The sequence below is a fragment of the Manacus vitellinus genome, unplaced genomic scaffold (genome assembly GCF_001715985.3).
Source record: "Manacus vitellinus isolate BGI_N305 unplaced genomic scaffold, ASM171598v3 scaffold_16_pilon, whole genome shotgun sequence".
NCBI lineage: Eukaryota > Metazoa > Chordata > Aves > Passeriformes > Pipridae > Manacus > Manacus vitellinus.
In genome coordinates, this window is record NW_021939189.1 from 15,801,582 (window position 1) to 15,820,443 (window position 18,862).

At 46.4% G+C, this 18,862-nt stretch overlaps 1 protein-coding gene across 3 annotated transcripts in view; it reads left to right on the plus strand.

Annotated features, from left to right (window-relative positions):
* Nucleotides 1-18,862, plus strand: part of CSNK1G1 (casein kinase 1 gamma 1) — an 81,672-nt gene that overhangs the window by 16,531 nt on the left and 46,279 nt on the right. For 2 of the 3 annotated variants that reach the window (XM_008924107.4, XM_008924106.4), the window contains exons 2-4: nucleotides 4,567-4,980; nucleotides 12,802-12,842; nucleotides 17,386-17,455. In XM_008924107.4, the coding sequence (XP_008922355.2) occupies nucleotides 4,803-4,980; nucleotides 12,802-12,842; nucleotides 17,386-17,455 (289 nt within the window). In that variant the 5' untranslated portion in view covers nucleotides 4,567-4,802. Of the gene's footprint in view, nucleotides 1-4,285; nucleotides 4,400-4,566; nucleotides 4,981-12,801; nucleotides 12,843-17,385; nucleotides 17,456-18,862 lie in introns of those variants that run through there. The other variant, XM_018069854.3, reaches the window with a different exon arrangement.

Below are 18,862 nucleotides of genomic sequence, written 5' to 3' on the forward strand. Positions count from 1 at the left end.
GCTTTGAGGAATTGAGGTCCTGTGTCTGTAGATAGCAGGGTGACATCACCCATCCTAACAGAAAATGGGGCTTTCTTGAAGGCTTCTTCTTAAAAGAAGAAAAAAGGAATTGTGGGGCTGCTTGTTGGGGTGTTGCTCCATCTGCCAGGCATTTGCAGTTTGATTTCTGGCATGTATTGACTCTTTCATGGATCAAAACCACACACAGACCCAGTCTAGATCTGCTTGCTTTGATTTGAAGTAGAGGGGGTCCATTCACCATTTCAGACTGGACAGATTTCTGAAATCATGCCACAAACCAAGAGTTGGACAACTCTCATTCATATCCTAGAAGGGTCTCCAGAGTAACTCAAGGAGATCAAAGAAGTTTTGAGTGCAAGGGAAGTGAGCTTCTTCTTGGAAGGGTAGGAACAAGGGTGTCTTTGACTTCTTCACACCAGTCTCTCATTTACTTGTCCTATCCTATGGCTGCTCTCAGACTGAAGGGCTTCCCTGTGAAACCAGGAGGCTCTGAGCAGTGTCTGGGCCATAACAAGGAAGAGGTAAAGTGATTAAAGCTTCCTTCACACTGCACTGTGCTACTGATCTCAACACCAACAGCAGCTGCCTTCCAGTGCTACCTGGAAATGTCCAAGGCCAGGTTGGACAGGGCTTGGAGCAAACTGGTCTAGTGGAAGGTGTCCCTGTTCACGGCAGGGGGTGGAATGAGATGAGCTTTAAGGTCCTTTCCAACCCAAACGGTTCTATGATTCAACACCATCTCGAAGCTGGTTTGTAGCTGTGACACTGCGGTTTTATTGATGGAGGTGAGGTCGTGACTTAGGTCTTGGGTCTAAGTGTTTGGAAGTGTGTAGAACACAGAGCTGTTGGTTTTTATTTAGCTAACTGTGCTTCAAGTGATTTCCTTTCAAGCCTTGTGTCTTTCATTAAATAACTGTTCCTGTGTCTCCAACTGTATTGTAGTGAAATGAATCCTGGAATTGGGCTGAGTCACCATTAGGAAAGTATCTTCAAGCAGCTCTGTTCAAATGGAAGTAACTTTGAAGAGCAATCTTGCTGAGTGGGTGGAAAGGTAGGAAGGGAAATCGTTATGAAGAAGTTTGAATCGTGGCAGGAAATCGTCCTGGTGTTCTGAGCAGCCTTTAAATATTAATGAGACTGAATTCAGGTTGCAGTCTGGTCTTCATTCTTCTGCCTCTCCTCCTCCAAATCTGAGTGCTTTGCTAGTCCTCCAAGGCCATACTTGATGCCATATTTACTGCTGTTGTTTTAAACACATAGTAACCACAGTGTGAGATCTGTGTGTGATCCCATGTGCTGAGAGCTGGGCTCTGCTCATAGGCTTGGCCCTAATAAAGAGGTTCTTGAGCGCTTGGTTCACTCATCCATCACTGCTCTGAATTCCTGTTTGCGAGAGGCTTTCAGCTGAGAGAGGATGTTTAGTGTTTGCAGACTGTCAGACGTGACCTTTTCATCCTTCTCCCTGGGGAGACCTCATCCAGATGGGGAACGGGGGAGGGATGGAGGCGTAGGAGCTCATAACCGGTAACATCTTATTTCACAAGCCAGAAAACGCGTGGTGGAACTCTGGACCTGCCTGAGGAAAACGGAGTTGCTTGTCCCATCTGAGATGTGCTGAGCAAGGGGTAAACTGGGCAGGGTGTGTGCTTTTGCTAGAGACATCTTTCTGTTTCCTTTTCTGAGGTCTGGAGTTGTTGCTCGTGGATTATCCAACCTTGATGAAAATAATTAGTTTCCTGGGGAAATAAATCCTCCTCTCTGGCTTTGGTGGGATCAAGTGTGCTTTCCAAAGTGCTGCTGTTTTTTGCTCCTGGAATTCCTGTGTTCTGCTCATCTTTCTCAGGGATCCAGCCCTAGAAGCACTCCAGCATCATCATAGAATTGTTTGTGATGGAAAAGCCCTCTGAAATCATTGGGTCCAACTGTTCCCCCAGCACTACCAAGGCAACCACTAAGACATGTCTCCAAGTACCACACCCATATGTTTTATCACATGGAAGATGTAGTTTAACTGAAAGTTAAAACAACATTTGACTGCAATGGTCTGTGTCTACTTCTCTTGCCATAGCAGAGATAAAGACCAAAACTTCCCCTACTCCAGCTTTAGCTTTCTAAATTTTATCAGAAGCACCTAAATCCACCAGCTACTGGAGGTCATCTTCACATTAGGTTACAGTTCCACAGCAAAATTCTGTAGTTTCACTAACTGTCCTTTTCAAAAACTTTTTTGTTTGGATTTGTTTTGAAACCAGCCCAGGGATGGCCTGGGGTGGGGTCCAGCCCAAGTGCTTTTCTGATATCTGATAGAGCCTCCTCAGCGCTCCTGCAGGCCGGTTCCACAGGGCAGACACAACTGTGCTTGTGTCTACACTGGGCAGGGCACCTGAAGCACGTGGAGATGTCTCTGATGAGAAAGCAGTTCATCCAGTTTGCTGGTAACGGACGTTTGCTGCTTATCCGTATTCAGCTCTAAGTATTAAATCTTGAATTAATTGGAGGGACGAGCAAAGCTTGGTTATGTGAAATAATTTCTTGTACATGAACATCTCCAGCTCTCCTGTGTGGGCCTGTGTGGTGCTGAATCACAAGTGGTGTTTCACACGTTGTTTCGGGAGCGTGTTGGGAGCTTGACACTTCTGGTTTTGGGTCGATGTGGCCAAACAAGTGGTGTGGCTGTGACACAGAGGTTCTCAGGTGACCTGGTGATTTCCAGACCTCCTGGATGTGCTGCAGAGATGCTGTGTGATGTTTCCTGCAGGGATCCACCATTGTGCAGAGCAACAGGGAGAATTCCAGTGCCTAAAGGGGGCCTACAGGAAGGCTGGAGAGGGACTTTTTGCAAGAACAAGCAGTGACAGGACAAGAGGGAATGGCCTTAAGCTGAAAGAGGAGAGATTTTGAGAACTGCATCACAAGCATCTCCAGAGTACCTGATATCATCTCCTGATGCAGCATCTTACAGACAAAGCATCCATCAGCCTTTCCCTTCATCCTGCCAAATGCTTGGGGAAGCTCACACACTGCCACTGGTACTTCTAGGCGGTGCCCTCAGACCCTCTGTTCCTACAGAGGCTTCAGTTTCATGTGTGAGTGGTAGAACTTCCTCCTGGCTGCCATGGGGCCAAGCTGAACCATTTGGCTGCACTAATGGCTCAGTGTGAGTTCATGTCCTAGGAACAGTCTCAGGGTGAAATATTGATCTTCCGTGCACTCCCTGGACTGCACCTGTGGGACAGGACCTGCAGGGTCCATACAGCTCCTGCCTGTCTCCTTTGGGCTGGTCCCTGAGCACAGAAGAACCTGCAGAGGTTGAGAAGCATCTGTCTCTTGTCCCCTTTTGACTAAGTTATCAGGAATTATAAGGTGCTCAGGAGGGGTGTTGGTCGCTGACTGGAGTACTCCAGAGCTGCTCACCCACAGTGTTGTGGTCATGCCAGGTTTGGACATATGGGAGGAAAGTTTATTTCAGTTCCTCTGGGGGAACTGTCAGGCTTCGGTTTGCCTGTCATGGATGTGGCTGCTGGAGAAGATGGGGATCTGAGCAACCTGCTAGTGGAAGGTGTCCCTGCCCATGGCAGGGTGTTGAAATGAGATGAGATGACCTTTGAGGTCCCTTCCAACCCAAACCAGTCTGTGATTCAGTGATTATCTGTATTTCCAAGATCTTGGCTCATGAGTCCCTTATGCAATTTCATTAGAATGTCTGGTTTTCCAACACCTCATTTTTTGGGATAATTAAATCCTGTGAGCAGTGTGGACTGTGTGTGAACGTAGCTTTCAGGAAACTTTTGGCTTTTTCAAAATAATCTTGCTTTGGCTACTGATTTTGGTCATATCTGTAATACAGCGGTTTCAATTAGCAAATATATCTGAGGTTGATTTGGAGTTGGACTTCGATGGTCCTTGTGCATCCCTTCCAACTTAGGTTATTCAGGATATTCTAGATCAATTTGGAAAGAGGTAAAAAGAAGGAGAATTTTACTTCAGTGCTTCAGAATTTTCTTCTCTTGGCATCTTTCATTGGCCCCTTTGTATTTTTTGTCTGGCTTTTGCGTAACACTTTAAAAATATATGAAGTGAGAAGAAAAAAAACTTTTCTCATTGGCTTTAAAGGTGGGATGTGTCTCAGTGTCCACCTGACATTCTGGTGTTGTTGGAATGGCTTTGGTTAGTGATGTGACATCAGTCCTGGAAACTCCAGTGGAATCACAGAATGGTTTGGATTGAAAGGGACCTTAAAGCTCATCCCATTCCACCTCATGCCATGGGCAGGGACAGATCAGGTTGCTCCAAGCCTTGTTCATCCTGGCCTTGAACACTTCCAGGGAGGGAACACAGAGCAAGCACTGGATGGACAGCACTGAGAACTCTTCATAAGGTTGGGGCTTTTTATCAGAAAACTGTCAATAAAATGATAAAGTTCTCCTATAGCTGTTAAATTCCTTCAGGCCGGGAAAGTTCTGGACATTAGCCCTGTTGTATTTTTCTCTCTTGGTGTTTTAAAGTAATGATTTTTATTTCATATATCCTTTTTCTTTTCTCCAGGTAAGAAACCAAAAGTAACCTGCCTTTATTGAGTTCTCAAGAACATAATCGACCCCTTGGTACATTATCAAGATGCATTAGGAAACTGGATCCGGTGCCAAAAGAACTCCATGAGTTTCCATGACTCTCTTGAACCCTGACTGATACTTTTGGATATAAATTTCTGTTCTAAGGAGAAGAGTGTGTACTCCAAATCCTTTCTGCCAGCTTGCTGGCAGAGATATTTCACTAAGATCATGGACCATCCTAATAGGGATAAGGATGAAAGGCAGCGGACGACGAAGGGAATGCCAGGAAGGAGCGGGCACAGTTCTCGACCGAGCTCATCGGCATCTTCTGGCGTTCTTATGGTGGGACCCAACTTCAGAGTGGGCAAGAAGATTGGGTGTGGGAACTTTGGAGAACTCAGACTAGGTAAGAAGTAACCGTTTTAGTGGCCTGCATTATGCAAATTAGCATTTCACCACTGGAATATAAATATGTAAAAACTTACCCTGGCTCGAGAAACGCGTGCGCTTGTCTCGTTTCCCAAGTGTTGAGCTGCCTTACCTGAAGCTTCTGACTCAGAAGATGTAACTCTTAACATGATTTTGATTTGCATAAAGTCAAAGGGAATACACTGGAGAGGCCAAAGATGCAAATTTTGAACAATCCCAACAAATGAAGACTGTTCTCAGCGCTGAATATCTTGCCTAAGGTGAAAACAAATCTTCTTAACTGTGTGAATTGCTAAATCTTGCTCTCAGATTTTTGTCCATAAGCTAGAACACTCTTTTAAAGTGCTAGGTGAGACTCTTTCCAAGCACTCAGACTCGATTCCACATCCTTCTCTAACCTCACTGCCCTAATTCCAGCCCCATCCCAGTCTCCCTGCTCTGTCCCATGTGTCGGACTCGCTGGCAAGAGCAGGACGTGGGATTGGCCATCTGGCTCCACTCAGCCAGCCCAGCAGCCCGTGAATTTTCATGGACTGTTGGTCTCCTAACCTCATCTTGCAGCTGGTCACTCAAACAGATGGTTCCACTAATGCATTGTTTGTTTAGGACTACTCAGGAGCTCAGTGCATTGGGCTCTTAAGTCGTCCTAACCAAACAATGGTTGTGTTTTAAAAGAGGTGGGGAAGCACCAGTATTGTTTCCTGTAACCAAAGGGTTATATCAAGTAACTATTGATAGTATCTTTGTAGATTCCTGCTTGGAATCTATGTCATCTTAAATTAATCTGTGTAGTCTCTCACTCTGAGGTTGGGTTGTTGCATCTCTACAAACTGCTGCTTCTCCACAGTGTGAAGATTAACCAGCTCACTTATGGTGTGTCTCAGTAAACGGGTAGTTTGGTTTCAGCATTACATCAGAGACATTTTATTGATTTGCAGGAGCAGAGATAACACTCCAGAGGTGGAGAGAAACCAAGGGCAGGGATGGAAACTCCCGTCTTCCTGCACATGAGTATAATTGGCAGCTGTAGATAGGTTTGGATCCTTACAGTGACATAACATTAAAAGCTCTATTGCATTCTCAACCCCCCCCACAGCAAATGTCAGGATCCCCAGGGAGATGTTGAATTGCTTTGTAATCCAAGCTCTGTGCTGAGGTTCAGTGGCTGTAGTGGATCCCTCCAGGTACAGGGCTTTTGGGTTTATTCAGCTGGTGCCCAAATCACAGAATCACAGAATAGTTTGGGTTGGAAGGGACCTTAAAGCTCATCGTGTTCCACCCCCTGCCATGGGCAGGGACACCTTCCACTAGACCAGGTGACCTCCTCTGGACTCGCTCCAGCAGCTCCATGTCCTTGTGCTGTTGGACCCCAGAGCTGGAGGCAGCTCTGCAGGGGGGGGTCTCACCTGAATGAGGCAGAGGGGCAGAATCCCCCCTCCCCTGCTGCCCCTGGTGGTGCTGTGGCTGCAGCTCCTGTTTCCATGATTGTTTTTCACATTTCTCAAAATTTTAGTGCTACTGGGCTTGTGATTAAAGTACAGTTTCATAGCATGTACTTCGGAGAAGAGATTTCACTTCTGAAAAAGTCACTTTACAGAGAAATTAAGTTTTAACTGTGGAAATGCAACACCTGCTAGGTGAGTGGCTGTTTTGTTTTTAATAATACATGTATTGTTAATGCTGGTTAACTAAGAATTTGGGCAATGAGCCACATGTACTGATAACAACTGTTAAGTGTAAGGTCCTTCCAGGAGCTGTATTACTCTTTTTTTTAAACTCCTCTTGCTTTTTGCCTGTCACTATCCTTTAAGAACGCCTGTTTGCTCAAATAGCAGCTATTTCTCTTGCACAGACTGTTGGTAATTATGTCTGGGGGGAAGGAGAAGCTGAAATCCGAGCATGCAAGTCTCTGATAACAGTTTTGTTCCTGTGAGGATGAATGGTGTGCCCTCCGCTTTTTGACTTTTTTAATATGGTTTCAGGGAAGTTAAACCCCAGTAGTACAGGCAGAGCAAAGCCTGATAAACAAGGGGAAAGGAGATTTTTCCAATTCCCTGGAGAGTTTCTCTGTTTTCAGGTGTTGTGTTTTCACTCCAAGCTGCTCGTGTATCAGAGGAGCTGATTGTTCAGGGAGGAGATGGCACGTGCCTACGGAAGCTGTTTGCTGTGAATATTCAGCTCCCTCCTCAGGGTTGATCTTTCTTCCTAAAAATACAGATTGCCCCGGGGATATGACTTTCTTGGAGCATGTGGGAGCAGCACAGTCGGATCCAAGCCCACTGAGGAGATGGGATGGGGAGATGAACACAAAACTCAGCATTTGATAGGAGGAAAGGGGAAAATGGCCACAGCCTGTGCCAGGGGCAATTCAGGTTGGATATTGGGAAAATATTTCTTCACTGAAAGGGTGGTTGAGCATCAGAACAGGCTCCTGAGGGAAGTGTTGGAGTCACCATTCCTGGAAGTGTTCAGAGAAGGAGTAGATGTGGCACTGCACAATGTGATTTAGTGGGAATGGTGGGATTCAATTGAAGGCTGGACTTGATGACTGATGACCTTGGAGGTCTTTTCCAACCCTAGTGATTCTGTGATCTGGAACAGGGTTAACCAGTGGCTATTTCTTCAGACAGGCTGCAGAGGAGGGGGCCTGGGAGGGCTTTGGTTTCCCAACTGGCTCACCCTACTAGCAGGAATATGGTGCTAGCAGGGAGCAGGGGGTCCTGTTTGCCATTCCCATGTCAGATGCTGATGGATTTGGGATTTCATTGCCCTCTGTGCAACACCAAATCATGCAGCTCCCTGGTATCTGCCAAGTCAAACCTCATGCTGCCTCAGGAGCTGGAGCAACAGGAAATTTTTTCCCAAACACTGAACCATGAGCCATGGTAGGGATAAATAAGCCTCCACAAAAGTCTCTTTTTTTCCCACTGTTTGATACCCTTATTTAGTAATGCAATTAAATAGGAACTAATGTAAAATTCTTATTGCAGTTTCAGTAAGTTGGGGGGTTTTCTAAAATAAGCATTAAGTTCTGGATAGAGCAGATCATAGAATTGCAGAATGGTTTGGGTTAGAAGGGACAGTGAATGATCATCTTGTTCTAACCTCCTGCCATGGGCAGGGACACCTTCCACTATCCCAGGTTTCTCCAAGCCCTGTCCAACCTGACCTTCAACACTTCCAGGGATGGGACAGCCACAGCTGCTCTGGGCAACCTGGGCCAGGGCCTCCCCACCTTCACAGCCAACAATTCCTTCCCAATATCCCATCTAACCCTGCCCTCTGGCAGTGGGAAGCCATTCCCCCTTGGCCTCTCCCTCCAGCCCTTGTCCAAATTCCCTCTCCAGCTCTCCTAAAGCCCCTTTAGGCTCTGGAAGGGGCTCTAAGGTCTCCCTGGAGCTTCTCTTCTCCAGCTGAACACCCCTAGTCTCCCGGCCTGGCTCCAAAAGAGAGGGGCTCCAGCCTTGGAGCATCTCCATGGCCTCCTCTGGACTTGCTCCAGCAGCTCCACGTCCTTCTTGTGTTGCAGACACAGAGTTTTTACTGGAGACCAAATCTTTTTGTTCTAATGCCAGCATTATCTGGCATTTTCAAAACTGTATGTCCAAGTATTTAAAAATTACCATTAATGCAGCTTTTTCTCCCTGCTTTGGGGGTGGAAAAAATAGTTAGGATGGGCTAGATCTGATCCGTATCTTGATTCCTCCCTTGATAGGTTGCTGCACCAAAGAGATTTGGGGAGAATTCTGTGGTTTTATGTGCATCCAGAAGTCAGATGTCAGCATGATTCATACAGAGTTCTCCTGAAGATTCAGCACATCTCAGCAGCGAGTAGCAAGCCCCAGACTAGCAGAAAAGTTTCTTATCTGTAGATTGCCAGGTCAGAGCAGGTGGATCTGATCAGGGAAGGTGCCCCCCAAAAGCAAGAACCACCCGGGCTGTAGTTTGAAGCCAGGAGCTTTGCTTCCAAACAAGTAAAACAATCAAATAAATAATTAAAGATGATAATAGCATCTGGTACTGGGGCTGTAGTTCCCCAATAACAAGGCATAATGTGAATATTGGATGAGAACAATGTGGGATGTGGAGGGTGAGAGCAGATCCTGGGTAGGGTCTACACCAGGAGCTGTTAGCAGGAGACATGTGCTCTAAAAGGGACAACAATCAGGCACATCCTGAGTGCCCACAGAGTCTGGTGTGTGTGCAGATGCATCACTTTGTAGATGGCTCGCTTTGGGCTCCTCTGGTGCCTGCAATCTGTCCATGTATTTGCTGCGTCTCACTGCCAGGCCTTGAGAAATCCGCTTGGCGAGGTTTCCCACGTGAATACCAGCAACTTAATGCATCGCTTCTCCTTTGGAATATGTAGTTCATAATTGTCAGTGGAACTCCCCAAAACTGAGGCATGGACTTACTCACTGCTCCATCAAAAGCTTTGCCTCAACTTGAAAGGCTTTTGTTAGCACAGTTATACGGATCGTTTGTCGTACCAAGTTAAGGTGCAGCTTCTGTTCAGGGCTTGTTTCACTGCACAGGTCACTGTCTCCTGGGAGCCTTTGCTCTTCCATCCTAATCTGCCTTGGGGGAGGAGGAAGGATAAACCGTTGCACCTTGGACAGTGTGACAGCAAAACTGAGGGGTAGATGTCAGTCTGGAGCCAGCAGAGAGATTTTGGGGATTTGCTTTGCCATTGTAGCTGGCAAAACAAGCATCTCATGCTGCAGCTTTGGGAAGGGTTTGGAGTTCAGAGGCTGGACCCATTGGTACCCCCTTATATTCAGGGTCTCCCCATAGTGCTCTGGTGGGGATGCACTGGAGGATGAATTAGTTCATTTACCTTTGGCTGTTGGCCTGATTTCCCAGGCTGGTGTGCTGCTAATCCCAGCTCTTTAACTGAGGAACTTCATTATGAAAATTACCTTCTATCTAGTCCTCACCCTCATAAACCAGACCATAATAAGATGGATTATGGCTCTGTGTACATGGAGGGGGTTGGCCATGTCCGTTTTGCCTTGAAACAAGTTTGGAAGAGCACTGTTTCCCTGATGCCGTTGTCCTGCTTTGGTGGGAGAGCACAGGTGTTGATGGAAGGGCTGTGGGTGGAAGTGCACCCTTGCTTTGAAAAGGTGTGATGGAGGTCATGGGATCCATAGGGGATGGAGTTCTCATGCCTCCCTCCCTGGAGGCTTTTGCTGTTCAAAGCATCTGACTTTCTCACATATTTGGGCTGGAGCTTCCCTGGCTCAGTGTCCTCAAACTGAGCACCTTCAACCATGTCCTGGGCTCATCCCCACCAGGGGCAGCAGGTGAGGGCAGGATTCTGCCCCACTCAGGTGAGACCCCCCCTGCAGTGCTGCCTCCAACTCTGGGGTCCAACAGCAGAAGGACATGGAGCTGTTGGAGCAAGTCCAGAGGAGGCCACAGAGCTGCTCCAAGGGCTGGAGCCCCTCTGCTGTGGAGCCAGGCTGGGAGAGCTGGGGGTGTTCACCTGAAGAGAAGGCTCTGGGAAGACCTTAGAGCCCCTTCCAGTGCCTAAAGGGGCTCCAAGAGAGCAGGAGGGGGACTTTGGACAAGGGTGTGGAGGGAGAGGCCAAGGGGGAATGGCTTCCCACTGCCAGAGGGCAGGGTTAGATGGGATGTTGGGGAGAAATTGTTCCCTATGAGGGTGGGGAGGCCATGGCCCAGGTTGTCCAGAGAAGCTGTGGCTGCTCCATCCCTGGGAGTGTTGAAGGTCAGGTTGGACGGGGCTTGGAGAAACCTGGTCTAGTGGAAGGTGTCCCTGCCAGTGACAGGGGGTGGAACTGGGCAATCTTTAACTGTCCCTTCCAAACCATTCTGTGGTGTTGGTTGGAGCTCCATCGGGAAGGGGGAGGAGCTACAGCTTCAGCTGCCAGTGGGGCTCATTCTCTAGTCCCTCACACAGAGCAGGTATTCCAGGTGGTTTTAGGCTGCCTTCCCTCAATGTCCTCACGTCTTCTCGCCTTCAGCCATTACTGCAGCCCAGGTCTGTCTCAGAGGGTGAAGCAGTTCATCTGCCATCTCCTTTTCCAGCAGTTTGGCCTTTTAGCCCCTCAGTGCTTTCCAGTGTCTGAGTATTCCCAATGAAACTACAAAACCTCCTTTCTACACTTTGTTTCCAGTCTGGGCATAATATTATGTCTTTTACTGGAAAGAAATAGATGGAAAGCATCCTGTGTGTCAGGGGTTAGTGCTGGGGCTCAGCTTTCACCTCTGCCTGCAGAAACACCTCCCTGAGGATATTTAACCTCGCATTTAAATGCCTGCCCTGTGTTAAACTGCATCACCAGTTATCAGAACAGGTTGGAGCTATAAAATTTTGCTTTCCTGATGGATGTTAATGCAGTATGCTTGGTGCAGGCTGAGCCTGGGAACACCTAATCCCAAATTTAGAGGCCAGAACTACCCTGAGAGATACAGCGGGGAAAGCATCAAAAGAAGTGAAATGTAGAAAACATGAAGCTGTTATAAAGTAAACTAAATTTCCCTTGATATTTCAGGATTTAAAAACAACTGTCTGTCTTCTCTCATGTTCGTAATGTCTTTAATTTGATTGAATCTCCCAGTGCTGTTGTCTTGTATCTGTGTGCTGAGGAGGACATGGCATGGTTTTAATGCTGCCATGTGGATATGGCAGAGCTGCTCCTGCCTGCTCTGAAGGATGTCACTCCCTGTCCTGGGCTTTCTCAAGAGCTGGGCTGTGCAAAGCATCAATATCCATGATAGGAATTGGAAAATAAGTGTGTAACACAACCGGGCTGATGCTACAAATAAATGCTGATAACTTCCAGCCTGGATTGCTTCTGTATTTTAGAGCTACAGTTGCTGAATGGAAGCATGACATGCTGTGGCAGCGCTAAGCAGTGATGAGCAAAGGTCAATGCTTCCCTGGCTAAATTCATGGGGAGCTTTTTGTGTTGGGGGCTGCCCTCCTCAAAGGGGACAGTGGGACCAGAGGAGGTCAGAAAGGTAGAGGGTGCCAGCGTGGTGGGACAGAGCAGATCCAAGGCCTGCCTGAGTGTCCTTCCCCAGTGGGGGGACTGGAGAGTTTGCTGTCAGGCATGAGCAATGTGGAGGTGAAGGGGAGGTGATTGCTCAGATTCCCTGGCAGAGGAACTGGAGGACATTGAGTGATACTGTAACTGGCAGCGTCAGAGCACATGGAGAGATGCTCTGTGACACATGTAGCTGTGCATTGCTGCCACGGGTCGCTGAGGGGGGCAAGGGCTCCCTTCAAACACCAGACAGGCTCCTGGAGGAAAAATTCCCCTCCAGCTGTAGCACACACGGATTCCAGAGCTCTGGCTGAGCTGGACGTGTGCTCAGCTGGTTGTGCTCATCCTACGCTCCTTCGTGCTTCCCAGAGCATGATTAACCTGGTGAAACTCCCTAGAGATTCCAGGATGAAATTGTTATGTGTCCAACAGATCCAAGACACTTCCAAAAGAAATGATGCTCTGTCTCTTCAGCTTTTTGTTCCCCAGATGTCTTTGGCATGGTGTAGATAATAAAACCCCATGTCTCTGGGATACCTCCTCTAAGGTGTGCACAGAGCATAAGTGCTGCCCTAAAACACAATTCCCTTGTGCTGAGGGGAAGGTGGTGTTTGCCGCCCTGCTGAACTGCTGCAACTGATTATTTTGAGGCTTACACTTTGTTAAAGGCATTGTGGGGAACTGCAAAAACAGCCCTTTGGCAGCAGTGACACTCTTCCTTATTGTGCCTCGAGCTGTGAGTGCTGAATGTGGAACTAAAAGATTTTTTTCTTCTCTCCTTACAGGTAAAAATCTCTACACCAATGAATATGTAGCGATCAAACTGGTGAGTAGAAGCTTCAGGTGTCCTTAAATGACTTGTACTTCATGTTAAAAATTCAGAACAAAAGGAAATTTCTCACTTCAGACTCAGTGCTGCTCTCACCCTCAGCTAGAATGACTTATTAAAGCTAACATAAATTCTTAAGAACACTAAAAGCAAGGGAAGAACCCATCCTTCCCCTTGCTGAGCGCTTTTGGTATCTAACTGGTCTGTAGCTGTCCTACAGCAGCGAGTGAAGAGCACTGAGGGTGGGTTTGCCACCTCTTTCTGCTCCATAGCTTGAGCCTTTCTGTTCAGGACTCCAGGGATTCTCCAGTTGTCAGAGCATTTGGTCAGGAACCTGGCATAGTACAGCCTGCTGCTCGTGTCTTTGGAGTCGAGAGACAGGAAAGAGGGAGTTTCTGTGGTTCAGATACCCTTGGGGAGTAGGGCACAGCTCGGTCTGGTACGATGCCGAGAGGCTGCAGGTGCAACAGGCAAAACAAGATTCAGTTTGGTGAAGGTCAGTCTTTGGCTTCTGTGTGTGGCCAGGAGATACAATCACATCATCTGTGATATCTGGGGGATGGGGAACTCCCTAACTTGTAACACTTGAAGATTTATAAACTCACAGCCCAATAGTTTGTGTTTATGCCTTAACTTTTCCTGTCTATAAACTAAGAGTTTCCTTGGTCCCTGGAAGTTTTCAGATTCAATTTCTTCAGCTGATGTTCTCTCTTCTCACCCGAATGCTCTTTAATCATGATCCAAACCCTAAAACCTGCAGTGAAAGTTGTGATTCTAGCTTGATACTGGCAGCAAACCTGCCTGTTTGTCCTGGTGATGCTGTCTGGCAAAATGACAGGAATCACTCCAGTTACAGAAGACCAAGATGGATGTGGTGCATTAATTGTGATCACGTTTGAGTGCCACAGATTCCATATCTCTGGCATTCTCCTTATGATGCACAGTCGATGAAAAATAATCAGGGCTTTGCAGGTGAGACTTGTTTTTGAGACTGTTGGCAAATGTCAGAGGATATTCCCCAAAGTAAATAAATAAACACCTGCAGTGGAGTTTAGGATCAGAACTGCAGGATGGTTTGGGTTGGAAGGAACAGTTAAAGATCATCCAGTTCCACCTCCTGCCATGAGCAGGGACACCTTCCACTAGCCCAGGTTGTTCCAAGCCCCATCCAACCTGGTGTTGAACACTTCCAGGGATGGGGCAGCCACAGCTGCTCTGGGCAACGTGTGCCAGGGCCTCCCCACCTTCACAGCCAACAATTTCTTCCCAATATCCCATCTAACCCTGCCCTCTGGCACTGGGAAGCCATTACCCTTTGTCCTGTCCCTCCATCCCTTGTCCAAAGTCCCTCTCCATCTTTCTTGGAGCCTCTTTAGGCACTGGAAGGGGCTCTAACGTCTCCCTGGAGCCTTCTCTTCTCCAGCTGAACACCCCCAGCTCTCCCAGCCTGTCTCCATAGGGGATGCCCATGATATGGATCCCCATGAGGAAGGAGGACTGTTGGTTTTTAAGCAATAGAAGATGTGCTGTGTACACAGACAAGGTGTTTTATTCAGTTAATAACGCTCCTAATTTGCTTTCAAAGATACTCCTCCAAAGTTATCGCATTGAAAACCATAAGGAAGTAATAGTCCAGGTAAAACACAGCTGGACTACTCCAAAGTCTTTTTTTCTTTCAAAAAAGTGCCTGCAGTGACACCTCCCAGCAACCTGAAGCCTTTCCACAGCCATATGGCTCCATGGCATTGCCTCAGGCTGCCTTAATCTGACCTATTTTTCTGGTCGCATTCTTTCCTCTTCTTTTCTTTTGTGTCCCCCCAAATAACTGAGTTATTTGCAGTTACTCTGCAACACATTTCAGTTTTATTTGCCCTGTTGTGATTCAAGCTTAAAGATCTCTGATCCTTCCTGTGTGAAGGGCTGGAATTACCATCTGATGACCATCCAGGTGTTCACATACCTGCTCTGTTTTGGAGAATTTTTATGAGGGAACAGTAGAAAAGGTGGGGGTTCCTTGGTCTCCTAATCTTAGAGAAGATTCCTCAGGGGTAGGAATTACTCAGCCTTGTCAGCAGCAAATATGCTGCTCTTACATGTGGACTTAACTGCAATTTCCTTTATCCTTCAAATAATTCCTGGATTAGTGGTGGAGTAGCTGCTTTTGATGTACTTGTAGGCAATGTTTTCTTTAATCTGCATTGTTGGACCAAGTCAGAGCTCTGCTCCAAGTCCTTCTGGCTGTGAGATTCTCTTCTGCCCCTTCAGCCCTGCTGTCTCAGCTATTCCTGCCTCCTGCCATGATGTTAAAGCTGGAAAATGAGGTTTCTTTTGTGGGGTTTAGGTTTCTTTTTGGGGTTGAGACTGCACCTTGGAAAATTGCTGGCAGTGGAGATGAGTTCCTGTGTTCTGCCTTCTGTGATGTCACTGTATAGCTCCTGGTCCTGCTCTTCAACTGAGTTCAAGCTGAGGTCAAGGGCATCTGGTTTAATCTTCCAAGGGTTTTCAAAGCTGGATTGCATATGGTAGGAATTCCTTCCCTGGAGGAGGTCAGCCTGGTGACGTTCAGCTGTAGCCTGGGCGCAGTACCAGACTGCACCCTCTCGTAGTGACAGTGGCACCATTGGTTCAAGCTGTGGATTTTCGCCATTGGACAGCAGCAGTTCGGTTATTTTTGCTGCAAACACGACATCTGCCAGCATCCCTAAGCCCTTGGTCTACAGGACAACCATCTGTTCTGGTATGATCTTCTCGGAAGCTGCCACAACTCTGGCAAACGTCCTGAGCTCAGGCTCCAGCAGCTCCTGCTGCAGCAGTGGCTCGGGACTCCTTCCCTGATTACGTCATGAGCAGCATCACATCCTGCTACATCAATCCTTCCACCTTTTCATTGGGATAAATAAACTATTCCCTGAACAGACTGAGTTCCTGTTGCCCTGAATCCCTGCACTCTTCAGGTGTCTGTAGACTTTCCCTCAAGCCACCAGTAGCAATTATCTTAATTTAAATGTGACTTACATAACAAACTAGTTTGTCTGTTGCTTTATATTTGCCTTCAGTGCAGGTTCAATTTTGCCTTCAGAATATTTTTCCTCATTGTTTTTGAGGTAGTTGGTCATCTCTTCTCAGGGGTGACCAGTGACAGGACCCCAGGGAATGGCCTGAAGTTGTGTCAGGGGAGATTTAGGTTGGATATTAGAAAAAGGTTCTTCCCCCAGAGGGTGGTCAGGCACTGAACAGGCTCCCCAGGGCAGTGGTCACAGCATCAAGGCTGACAGAGCTCAGGGAGTGTTTTGACAATACTCTGGGACATGTGGTGGGACTCTTGGGGATGGTCCTGTGCAGGGCCAGGAATTGAACTCGATGATCCTTGTGGGTCCTTTCTAACTCATCAAATTCTGTGATTCTGTGATAATTGACTTCTTAAGCTTTTAAACATCAGGAACGTTGGATTTGATGACATTGGAGGTCTTTTCTAACCCCAGTGATTCTATGATTAGTTGTTAAACAACCAGGAGCATTTGTTCCCCTTGCTGGGAACAAATGATGGATGACTTGAGCTGGTGAGGAACAGCTCAGCTGGAAGTCAAATTGCCTGAATTCCTGGACAAAAATCCTACTTCCCACTTCAAAAAAAGTGTTTAACATGGAGTTCACACCCAATGTGGACATTAGTCTTACAGTGCAGATCAGAGGTCAGCGGAAATCGAGGCCAATGTTAACTTCTATCTCAAAGCTGCCCTGGCAGTCGGTGAACCTGCATCTCTGCCTGTCCCAAGTGCACAGTTTTATTGCAAATGTAATTACTCCAGTCTCTTAATCCTCTCCATATTAACTTTATATTTTTAGAAGCCCTGTAATCTTGCACGTTAATGCCTTGATGGATCGTGGGCATTAAGTCGTGTGCGTAAAGCACAGATGAGTAACAGTTGACAAATGGAATGGTTTGGGTGCATTGCAGACTTAGCCATTTGATTTTTTTTTTTTATTCTGTGCATAAAAATAGAATATTCTTGAGTGCTTTGAGATGTTTGACTGACACCTGCCACTGGGTGGGGAGGCTTGTTCCTTTTACCCACTGTCTGGCTGCGTTGTGGTCCTTGCTGCAAGCGGCTGTGGGCTGACCTAAAACACACACATGACTCAACATTTCTCAAAAATACAGGCTGATGACCAACAAAAAACCCTCTGGGCAACCACAGCGACCACAAAGTGAACTTGGGCTCGAGCCTTTGCAACCTTGACTTCCCTCTGCCAATGGCCAGGGTCGTTCTTCAAGGACCAGGAGCTTTGTGGAATGATTCTTGAATGTCACTGCTGTGAGTGAGCTTTATATTTAAATGAGGAGGTTATTTCTCCTCGAGAGAGCAAATCTTACTGCTTTTTGTTCTCTTCTTATTTAAATGACCTGTAATGGTGAAGTCTGTTGTTGGACTTTCAGTCTAGAGCATTTTAATTATGCACAGTAACAAATTTTCAAGTATTGGATCGAACTTTCTTTCAGTCAAATTGATTTTAACCAATTTCTTTATCTCTGTCTTAGGAACCAATTAAATCCCGGGCACCACAACTTCATTTAGAATACAGATTTTATAAACAACTTGGAAGTGCAGGTGAGTAAACCTACCTTAAGCTTATCAAGAGGGATTTTTTTTTATTAAATCAAACGTCACCATCATATTTGTTATCTAACTCTGACTTGAACTTATTCATCCGGGCAAATTCTTTCAGCCTCACACAATTTTTGGAAGAGATTTGGGTGAGAATAAGATCATCATGATGATACTGGCTCATTGTGTGGACCTAAAACCTCGAGTTAGTGAGGATTTACTGATCTGGGAAATACCCATGTGAGTGTGTTTGTAAAACATTGGGTCTATCAATGGATGGAAGGTTATTTGCTTATAGAGTGACCTTATAAGGTGATAAAAAGTCTTAAAATCTAGGAAATTATGTAGGAAGCAGAAAGCTTTCCTAATAAAAACCTGAAATACTGTTTTCGTTGGTATTTACTAAATCATAAGAGTGACCTGGGCTCGGTATCTTCTGTGTGACCATAGTCTACAACAAACAGGAGAAAAATAGAACAGGATAAGCCAAAGGTGGAGGGTTTTTATTCCTCTTTTTCTGGCAGTTTCTGATTTCCCTAATACAGGACTTGAGTTGTGTCTAATAGTGTTTGGATTCTTGTTCCGTGAATTTATGGTTGCTTTTTAAACCTGAAGTGCCTTTTATCATGTGCTGTTTCCCATGCCAAGGATTTCCATAGCCTTCCCACTGCACAAAGAAGTGAACCAAAGACCTTCTCTGCTTCTTCTGTGCCTTGATCATATATTGACTTTGGGCTTTGCCAAGTTTCTGCCGTTGCTGTAATTTTTTTACACTTTCCTCGACTTTATTCTTCCTATTTTCCCTGAATGGACCCAGCTTCCACTGGCAGAGGATGTACAGTGGATATCCAAAAATACTTTGGTAATAATATATTATCGAAATACTAATTTGAACTCCCTGCTTGAGTTCTGTTGGGGCTTGTGATCTCTGGGATAGCCTGGCCCATGTGTCTTGTGACACATGGATGAATCCCAACCTGTTTTTCCTGTGCCAGTTGGCTTCCTACCACTCTTTAAAGATGTTATTGAGGAATTCTAAAACTGATCAAAAGTTCAGGACTTGGCTTTCTTTTGGTTAGATAAAGTATTTTTAATGGGTTTTCTCCTGTTCCTAATGAATATAAACCTTCTGTCCTGTAATGCTCACCCATTTAGGACATATGTGGAATCATGGAGTACTTTGGGTTGGAGGGGACCTTAAAACTCATCCCTCCACTGCCATGGGCAGGGACACCTTCCACTATCCCAGGTTGCTCCAAGCCCCATTCAACCTGGCCTTGAACACATCTGGGGATGGGGCAGCCACAGCTTCTCTGGGCAACCTCTGCCAGGGCATCACCACCCTGACAGGGAAGAATTTCTTCCCAATCTCTAATCTACCGTCGTCTAGCATTTTATCAAGAGACTGTT